At 47.8% G+C, this 10,607-nt stretch overlaps 1 protein-coding gene across 1 annotated transcript; it reads left to right on the top strand.

The window, feature by feature from the left end:
* Nucleotides 1-6,631: 6,631 nt before the first annotated feature.
* Nucleotides 6,632-10,100, top strand: LOC108834805 (receptor like protein 29-like). Its single transcript, XM_057008678.1, is given in 2 exon segments — nucleotides 6,632-8,940; nucleotides 8,943-10,100. Coding segments are annotated over 2 exon segments (1,392 nt in total). The 5' UTR covers nucleotides 6,632-8,553; the 3' UTR covers nucleotides 9,948-10,100.
* The last annotated feature ends 507 nt before the right edge of the window (nucleotides 10,101-10,607 follow it).

Raw genomic sequence — 10,607 nt, forward strand, 5'->3', positions numbered from 1 at the left:
CCGTTTACGATTATCTGAGATAGATACGACGATTTACGTTTATCTTTGCATAGCGAGATAAATGCTAAATTTCCGGAAGGATAAATGTCAAGTTTCCCGAAGATAAATGTCAAGTTTCCCGATGAAAGCCGACGAAAATGGAAAGAAGCCCGCCTTGCGGCCCAGGAGGAGAGTAGACCGTCATAAGAAGGAGTATATAAAGGAGCTTTGGGAGATGAAGAAAGGCAGAGCGAAATTCATTAAGAGAGAGAGAAATCCGAGATTGGAGACCTAGAAAGCTCCTGTTAGGTTAAGAACTTAGAATTTAGGCGGTAGACTAGCAAGGTAGGACCTAGAACGTCCGGCCGCCTCTTGTTCTATTCTCATCTTGTCCGCAGGCTCCTGTCTCTCTCGGAAGGATCTAACAATCCTTTTACTTAGAGTTCCGCTCATAGAAACCCTAGGCGTTATTCTCGACATGCCCGTTTCTATGACAAACGCTCGTACTAGACGAACTCCGCCAGGCAGTTCGATCTCTTGTTCAAATCTTTCCAACTGAACTACGTCCGACTTGATCCTCGAAAGGGGTACGTAGGCAGCCTTTCTCAAGGTCCAGTCCCAACTCTTAACAAAACCCTTGTTGTACTTAGAGTTCCGCACATAGAAACCCTAGGCATTATTCTCGACATGCCCGTTTCTATGACTAACGCTCGTACTAGACGAACTCCGCCAGGCAGTTCGATCTCTTGTTCAAACAACTCCAACTGAACTACGTCCGACTTGATCCTCGAAAGGGTACGTAGGCAGCCTTCCTTAAGGTCCAGTCTCAAATCTTAATAAAACCTTTCCGCATTTATTTGATCACTTGTCGTTGGTTGTCGCAGAGAATCCGGACCTTCAGGGAAAGTTAGGTTTACTTAGCTTTCCTCCGATTTACTTACTTAAAATCGACAGTGCGAATTTCGGTTCCCACAGTTTGGCGCTAGAAGGAGGGGAGGTCGGATTCTCTTACTCAAAAACCTACGATTGGTAACAACAGCATGGCCACATCACCTGTCCGTAACATCGTGTCATTCGGGGACAGAGCAACGGCTGGTCAAGCCAAACCTCACGGCGAACTCCTCGTTATCAGACTAACGATCCAGGACATCGACGTAGCAAGAATATTGGTCGACACCGGATGCTCGACAAATATTATATATAAGAACACTCTCGAGAGGATGGGAATCAACCTAAGCGCTATCACGGACGATCCCAACCCAATAATCGGACTCTCAGGAAACATCACAATGACCCTCAGCTCAGTCGATCTCTCGGTCAGAGCCGGGAGCGTCACGAAGATGGTGGAGTTTTTGGTAGTCGACGGTCCAGCAGCATATAACGCGATCGTCGGGACTCCGTGGTTAAATTCCTTGCGAGCAATCCCTCGACTTTCCATCTGTGCCTCAAATTTCCGACCCTCCTCAGAGTTGAAACAATACAAGGAGATCGTAAAGCGCCGCAAGTCTGCTTGGCCGCTGGGTTAAAACGAAAAAACTCTGAGTCCGAAACTAACCCAAAAAAGCAAGCAACTCACGAACCAGCATCGCAGGACCCTCCAGAAATCTTCTGGCAGTCGCAAAGAGCTGAGGTCCTGGAAGGAAAACGTGAGCCCACTTGCGAACCAGTAATTTCGGTCTGCCTCGACGAGACTAACCCAGAGCGGTGCGTGGAGATTGGAGCCAATCTCCGCAATCTATTGAAAGCAGAACTCACCGCATGTCTCAAGAAGAACCTTAACACGTTTGCTTGGGCTCCGGGAGATATGCCGGGAATCGACATCAACGTAACATGTCACGAACTCAACATCGATCCAACTCATAAACCCGTAAAACAAAAGAGGCGAAAGCTAGGCCCCGAACGGGCAACTGCGGTTAATGAGGAAGTCGAAAGACTCCTCAAAGTTGGATCAATAACAGAAGTAAGATATTCCGACTGGCTCGCCAATCCCGTCGTCGTCAAGAAGAAAAACGGGAAATGGCGAGTGTGCGTCGACTTTACTGATCTCAACAAAGCATGCCCGAAGGATTGTTTTCCGCTTCCGCACATCGACCGTCTTGTCGAGGCAACCGCAGGAAACAAACTCCTATCGTCCATGGACACAACCCCCCTCGTTTGGGATTATCGAAGAAAGACTTCGGTAAAATTCATAAAAATACTTGGTAGTGGAGACGGATTCCTGCCTGTCGTATAAAACGGCTATGGTTAGCTTGAACACCAGTTGCCTTAACTATACGGGGAATTGAAACCTTTCGGAAAAACCAGCGTCACATCGACGGCTTTTTCTAAAGAAAAATCGTAAAAACGTCTAAGGCCCAAGACAGCCCAAAAGGGGCCCGAATCACGGCTAAACGACCCACATACGATTTTAGGAAGGATCGAGCCCAAAGCTGATATGACGGTCTGATTACCAAGTAGAGTTTCGACTGAAAATGCTTTTTAGAATTTCTCCTGGAAATCACGGAGAAACCCCAAACTACTCATGAAACAGAAAGCACGACTGATCGGGTTACCAATCAGCGTTTCTAATGATAAAATTCAATAACATTTTACGGAACACCTTTCGTAAAATAAATTCTCGAAAATATTTCACGAGACAGCTTTTGCATGATTAAACTCGACAACATTTTACAAAACAGTTTCCGTAAAATTAACTCGACAACATTTTGTGAAATAACTCTCGTAAAATAAAAGGTCAACAACGTTCTAAGAAACATTTTCTACACAAGGAAAAACCTACGCAAAACAAACAAGAACGCAAAAACACGCACAAGTCGAAGGAACCGAGCAGCCGACTCCGGTCGTGGCCGTGGCCGCCGGGCGGCTAGCCACGTGCTGGCCGTGGCCGCCGGCGGCTAGCGCCCGTGCTGGCCGTGGCCGCCGGGCGGCTAGCCCCGTGCTGGCCGTGGCCGCCGGGCGGCTAGCCCCGTGCTGGCCGTGGCCGCCGGCGGCTAGCGCCCGTGCTGGCCGTGGCCGCCGGGCGGCTAGCCCCGTGCTGGCCATGGCCGCCTGGCGGCTAGCCCCGCACTGGCCGTGGCCGCCGGCGGCTAGCGCCCGTGCTGGCCGTGGTCGCCGGGCGGCTAGCCCCGTGCTGGCTCGGGTCGTCGGACGGCTAGTCTTCGTGCTGGCTCGGGTCGTCGGACGGCTAGTCTTCGTGCGTAAGTTCTAGGCCCCGGGTCGTCAGAAATCCGTGTTTTGCGACTTTCCGAGATCCCGCAAACAAAACTCCTTTTCTTGCTCCAAGATTTCGAAGAATCCATAAGACGTCAACGGACAGGAAGACTTCGTATAAAACGGTGATGGTTATCTTAAAACACCATTTCCCTCGGCAATGGATCGAAGATCTTCCGAAAGACTCGACATCCAAGTGTTGTCTAGCCCCCGTGCTGCCTCTAGGCGCCGGACGACTAGCGCACCCATACTGCGCTGGTTATCGGGCGACACAACATTCGTCAAGCACGGCAAATCCTCGCAAAACTATTCCGACGATAGTCCAATCCAATACTTTGCACCTTTCGTAAAATAATCCTAGACAATACTTCACGAGACAGCTTCTGCGCGACTAAACTCGACAACATTTTACGAAACAGTTTCTGTAAAATTAACTCGACAACATTTTGTTGAAAAACTCTCGTAAAGTAAAAGCTCGGCAATATTTTACGAAATATCATTCGTAAAGAAAAACAATATCATAAGTTTCTTGACCTGACCAGTTCACTCATAGCTTGACGAAATATCAAGCCTCACTCAAGTGACGTCTTGCCAATCATTTTCGCTTGTCCGCCCACCTTAGCCTTCTTCGAGTTTCGCCTACTTCTCCTCCCTTTGCTTCAACGATTCTGCACTATTCCTTCGGGTACATGGTCGATTTAACCAGCAGTACGAGGAAACGAGGATATGAACTTAGGCGAAGACCTTTGACAATAAAACGTTAGAAGACAAAGAGGAACGGACATGAGGCAATCTCGAGTAATCAATGAGACTAAGGTATGTCCGACTTAGAAAATTTTATCATAGGAAAGGAATGGGAACGTCTTGTAAACCGCCGTAAAATTTAGGGAACTTAGGACCTAGGTGGAAAGTCTAGCAAGCTAAGTCTTAGGCATTTTCTTCCAGTTTTGTTCTATTGTTTCTTGACTACCTAGGCAGAACACGCAAACCGATCTAATCTCTCGAAAATCCGAGAAACGATCGCCGCGCATCCCTGGCATACTCATTCCGCTTCCGTGAGACTAATGGCTCGACGGTGAGCTACAAAATTAACGAAATAACCTTCGGTAAAACTTCATGAGTAATCCGAAGCAACTTTCGCCAAAAAAAAAAAAAAAAAAAAGAGACAATCCACGATTTGTCGTAAAACGTCAAACGGATATTATGCAAGCAGTTTGTCGTATAACCCAAAATCGGAAATCATACGATAACGAAACTCGATCCTAACAACCAAATGGTTAAACGGAAAATCTTAAACTTATCATCAAATCGATTAAGTTCTATACGCCCCATAAAACGCGGCACGAAAAGAAACTCTCGTAGCAAAGCTCCTAGAGCTATACGAGTCATTCTTACAAAAACAAATCTCAGAAGGCCAACACTTCACGAAACATAGTGAAGTTAGACGCTTCCCCCTGGTAAAATTTACGCGACCCTTCGGTCCTAAATCCTCAACACAATTCGCCAACTACTAAACGGCTGCGACAACGGATCCAGTATCCATGAAACGATTATCACATCGAGACACATGTCTCTCATCGCTTACACCTAAAATCGCTCGCTAAAAAGTAGCATACGGACCAAGCGACAAAATCACAATCCGAAGTGACTACTCGGATTCTATCCTTAACACTTGACGAAAGTATAAATCAAATCATAAGCGAAAGCCCATAATCTTCTTATGGCATGAGAAAAATAAAATCGCAGCACTGCGAGACGTCGCTTCGTGCTCGGATAAACATTTTTCGATAACAAATTCATACACCTTCAAAACGGCATCATTTCGTTGTTGCTGATCACAACAAACGAACTCTAACGTCCTAAACAGACAAGCCACCTAAGGGTAGGCTCTTTTACATCCGACAAGGATCCCATAGCGCGCTATACAAAAAATCCAAATTTGGTTCAGCACTTCGTAAAGGAAGTAGCTCGATTCGTGCCCATACAAATCATATAAGCCGATACCACTTCGCGGATTTTAAAACGGTACGAATCAGGTTAAAATCACGAACATGCAAAACGAAAGCCGATTTGTCATCGCACAGCCTCAGTCTGAGAGTAAACCTAGGTCGTGCCCTAAACCCAGCCTTGCTGGTATCTTAACATCTCATAGGCAAAGCGTCAACGACGCGAGATCCCAAAACTTGTCTCTTCACTTAAGTCTGTACGTTTCCACGAATTTTCGCGTAAATCGTAAACTGCAGGAAAATCTCGCTTTGTACAAACTACGGATACGGTGATCGTCAGGGAGGCAGGAATGAGACGACAAACAGAAGTTCTAAAACGTAAAATATTTTATAAACGCGTACCGCGAATTCAATACAGCGCCCTAAAAAGGGCAGGGATTCAAAGCCACCAACGGCCAGTCCCGAAATCATACATGATGGCCAACCAACGGCCGAAATACAATCAAAATAAAAATCCCTTCAGGGATTGATCAACCTAGGCGTCCTCCGGGACACCGCCTTCGTCCTCCGACTCACCCAAAGTAGGAACGGTCTCACCGTCGCCTCTATTGGTCGCACCACCGCTGCATGTCTTATATGCGCCGGCTTCGCAATCCTTGACTGCGTGGTCCTGGTCCTCCGAACCCTCCGAATCCAGGACAAGGGTGCACACGGATTTCAGACCAGCAAGAATCGAGTCGAAGTTGAGCAACGAACTCACGGTCTTCCCGACGTCACGTTCAAGATCGCCAATCAAAGGTGATGTGGATTTCCGCAATGAAATACTCTTAGCCAAAAATTTCGATTTTCAACTCATAATCTTCCGCCCGCAAGATCGCTCATGCATCTTGCATGCTGGGGGCTAACTGTTGGGGTCAAAAACGGTTATCTCGAAATCAACGGCTAAGTCTATTTGTCATACGAAAGTATAAGGAAGAAACGGGAAGTGATCTAAGTTTGAATAGGCCGAACGACAAGGAATCCGCCTTGAAACTTCAAAGAGCCCGTTCTCTTAAACCGTGAGGACCCAGAGAACGATCAAGATATCAAATCGAAGCCCTCGTCGAGACGCACGTGCTGGTCCTGGCCGGCGGCGGCTAGCCCCCGTGCTGGTCCTGGCCGCCGGGCGGCTAAGCCCCCGTGCTGGTTCGGCCGCCGGGAAACTTCAAAGAACCCGTTCTCTCAAACCGTGAGGACCCAGAGAACGATCAAGATATCAAATCGAAGCCCTCGTCGAGACGCACGTGCTGGTCGTAGCCGCCGGGCGGCTAACCCCCGTGCTGGCCGTGGCCGCCGGCGGCTAGCGCCCGTGCTGGCCGTGGCCGCCGGGCGGCTAGCCCCGTGCTGGCCGTGGCCGCCGGCGGCTAGCGCCCGTGCTGGCCGTGGCCGCCGGGCGGCTAGCCCCGTGCTGGCCGTGGCCGCCGGCGGCTAGCGCCCGTCCTGGCCGTGGCCGCCGGGCGGCTAGCCCCGTGCTGGCCGTGGCCGCCGGCGGCTAGCGCCCGTGCTGGCCGTGGCCGCCGGGCGGCTAGCCCCGTGCTGGCCGTGGCCGCCGGCGGCTAGCGCCCGTGCTGGCCATGGCCGCCGGGCGGCTAGCCCCGTGCTGGCTTGGGTCTTCGGATAACGATCTTCGGTACACGAATCCCAGTCTCCGGCAGTCTGAAGTTTGTACTTTGAGTTTTTCTCAAGTCCTCGCAGGACGAATCATCGAGATTCCGTGTACGAAACTCTGGTCCTTACTCCAATCAAAGACCGTCGGAAACATTTCGGAAACTCGTAAGATATCGACGGGAAGGAAGATCTTAGATTCTTCGTACGAAACAGCAATGGTCATCTTAAAACACCACTCGTCTCAACTCTACGAATGAACGAGGAACTTCCCAAGAGATTGTAGAAAACAACGGAAGTCCTAGAGACGGCCCGGAAGGGACCAAACGCGATCGGACAGTCCGTTTACGATTATCTGAGATAGATACGACGATTTACGTTTATCTTTGCATAGCGAGATAAATGCTAAATTTCCGGAAGGATAAATGTCAAGTTTCCCGAAGATAAATGTCAAGTTTCCCGATGAAAGCCGACGAAAATGGAAAGAAGCCCGCCTTGCGGCCCAGGAGGAGAGTAGACCGTCATAAGAAGGAGTATATAAAGGAGCTTTGGGAGAGGAAGAAAGGCAGAGCGAAAATCATTAAGAGAGAGAGAAATCCGAGATTGGAGACCTAGAAAGCTCCTGTTAGGTTAAGAACTTAGAATTTAGGCGGTAGACTAGCAAGGTAGGACCTAGAACGTCCGGCCGCCTCTTGTTCTATTCTCATCTTGTCCGCAGGCTCCTGTCTCTCTCGGAAGGATCTAACAATCCTTTTACTTAGAGTTCCGCTCATAGAAACCCTAGGCGTTATTCTCGACATGCCCGTTTCTATGACAAACGCTCGTACTAGACGAACTCCGCCAGGCAGTTCGATCTCTTGTTCAAATCTTTCCAACTGAACTACGTCCGACTTGATCCTCGAAAGGGGTACGTAGGCAGCCTTTCTCAAGGTCCAGTCCCAACTCTTAACAAAACCCTTGTTGTACTTAGAGTTCCGCACATAGAAACCCTAGGCATTATTCTCGACATGCCCGTTTCTATGACTAACGCTCGTACTAGACGAACTCCGCCAGGCAGTTCGATCTCTTGTTCAAACAACTCCAACTGAACTACGTCCGACTTGATCCTCGAAAGGGGTACGTAAGCAGCTTTCCTTAAGATCCAGTCTCAAATCTTAATAAAACCTTTCCGCATTTATTTGATCACTTGTCGTTGGTTGTCGCAGAGAATCCGGACCTTCAGGGAAAGTTAGGTTTACTTAACTTTCCTCCGATTTACTTACTTAAAATCGACAGTGCGAATTTCGGTTCCCACACCAACAAAGACAAGTCCCTCAAAACTAGTTCAAACAAAAAGTACTTGAATAAAGAAGAAACATGTGTGTATGGCCTTACAGAACCCATCAAGTACTCTTTTTCTAATCTCATGTTCCTGAGAGTCCCTACCTCTTTGTCTCTCACGACCCCACACGTGTCACTTTCAGTCACTTCCATTTATAATTGCAGCATCTCACAACACACTCACACTCAAAACCTATTTTGTATTCTTTACTAGCTTTCTTCTAATAAGTCTTCTTCACTCTTTTATCATACCTTGTTTAAGATTCTGATTTGTTCACGTGTCTCTGTCTTGTCTTGTCCCATAATCCTTAAACCCTTCACTCAAAACACACTTAAAAGATTCTAATTAACATCACATCTCCCCCTTTTTTTTGCTTTGGAGAAAGATGAACTTTTATGAATTCTCAGTATAATAATATCATCAAAAACTCCTTCTCTCTGTCTCTCTTACACCATGAAGACTAAGAAAGCTTTACCCTCCTCTGCTACCTCACTGCTCTTCCATCTTCTGATAACACCTCTCTTTCTCTGCGAAGCTAACATAGTGTTGTCAATGCCTCCTTCCGAGTCAGAGACTCTCTTCACAATCATGGAGTCAATGTCATCCGATCAATAATGGCGTCAGTCTCACCCAAATCCTTGCGCACCTGGCTCGTCCTGGCCAGGCATCGAATGCAAAACCGGTCCAGACCACTTACCTCACGTCTCACGACTCGATTTCGGATCTGCTCCAAACCCTTCTTGTAAATCCTCTGCTTCATTCCCTCACCTAATCTTCTCTCTACCCTTTCTACAATCAGTCTTCTTCTTCAACTGCTTCACTCACTCCCCAACCACGATCATATCTTCCCCATCAAACTCCTCCCTAACTCCTCTCTCCAACAGCTTAGCCTCCGATCAAACCCTTCTCTCTCAGGTCAAATCCCTCCTCGCATCTCATCTCTCACCTCCTTACAGATCCTCACCCTCTCCCAAAACCGACTCACCGGACCCATCCCTCAAGCCATCTTCACCCTAAAAAGCCTCCTCCACCTCGACCTCAGCTACAACAAGCTCACAGGCACAATCCCTCTGACACTAGGGAACCTCAACAGCCTCGTGGGGTTAGACTTAAGCTACAACTCGCTAACGGGCCTCATCCCTCCGACCATCTCGCAACTGGGTATGCTTCAAAAACTCGACTTGAGCTCGAACTCTCTCTTCGGAGCCATCCCACAAGGCCTCGAAAAGCTTCGATCTTTATCGTTCGTGGCGCTGAGCAACAACAGACTCAGAGGATCTTTCCCGAAAGGAATCTCCAAGCTTCAGAGCTTGCAGTACTTCATAATGGATAACAATCCGATGCACGTGCCCCTCCCCGTGGAGCTAGGGTTCCTCCCTAAGCTTCAAGAGCTCCAGCTCGAGAACTCTGGATACTCCGGCGTGATCCCTGAGAGCTACACGAGGCTGATGAATCTCAGCTCGTTGTCTCTCGCCAACAACAAGTTAACGGGGGAGATTCCGCCAGGGTTTGATTCTCTGCCTCACGTATTCCATCTGAATCTGAGCAGGAACTCGCTGATAGGTGTGGTTCCGTTTGATTCGAGTTTCTTGAGACGGTTGGGTAAGAATTTGGATTTGAGCGGGAACAGAGGGTTGTGTCTGAATCCAGAGGATGAGTTCAGTGTCGTTAAGACAGGAGTTGATGTGTGCGGGAAGAATGTTAGTACTAGTGGTCCGTTTATTAATCATCCGTCGAAGAAGAAGAAATCTCGAGCGTCTCCTTCTCTGTGTTGTTACGGATCTTGCTTGTTGGCTAATTCTCTGTTTCAGGTGGCTCTGTTTCTTGGTTTACGTCATCATCGGTAATAAAAAAACAGAATAAAGACAATTAAATATTAGACCCTGAAAAAGAGTGTAGATTTGTGTTTGGTCCCAAAGTAGACGATGGTTTCAATGTAGTTAATGTTGTTTTTAGTTTAAATATTTTCAGATTATTAAATAAAATTTTCAGTCATTTTATGGGTTTAGGTTTATATATGGGTCTAACCTCTCTCTCCTCTCTTTTAGAGAGAGGAAGCTCTCTATCGTCCTTGTTATCAATCAAAAAATCTTTCACAAGGAATAGAGAAAAAAGAGAGAATGGGTTGGTTTCTCCATAAGTGTGTTCCGACATTCCGACTCCGGTATACAGCGGTTCTCTTGAAGCTGTGTAGTCGGCTTTTGACTCTGGTGGCTCGCGTTCATCTCGGCGGAGCTATCCAGCTTTGACTCTGGCGGTGCTTCCGTGGTGGCGTCGCTGGTTTCTTCCGGGTTATAATGAAATTTTCAAGTTGGGGCTTTGGCTTCGATTTCTGATGGTTAGGTTCATTGGATTTGCTCTTGGTTTGGGTTGATTAATATTTGTCCAGTGGACGGAACTTCAGTGTCGAAGACTTAAGTGCTAGGGTTCAAGGTCTTCAATTTCCTTTAAAGTTCTCGGCGGTTTCTTTCGATGGAATCCTGTTTCCGGTGTGTCCGGTGGATTTC

This window comes from Raphanus sativus, chromosome 4 (genome assembly GCF_000801105.2).
Source record: "Raphanus sativus cultivar WK10039 chromosome 4, ASM80110v3, whole genome shotgun sequence".
In the NCBI taxonomy this organism is placed as follows: Eukaryota; Viridiplantae; Streptophyta; class Magnoliopsida; order Brassicales; family Brassicaceae; genus Raphanus; species Raphanus sativus.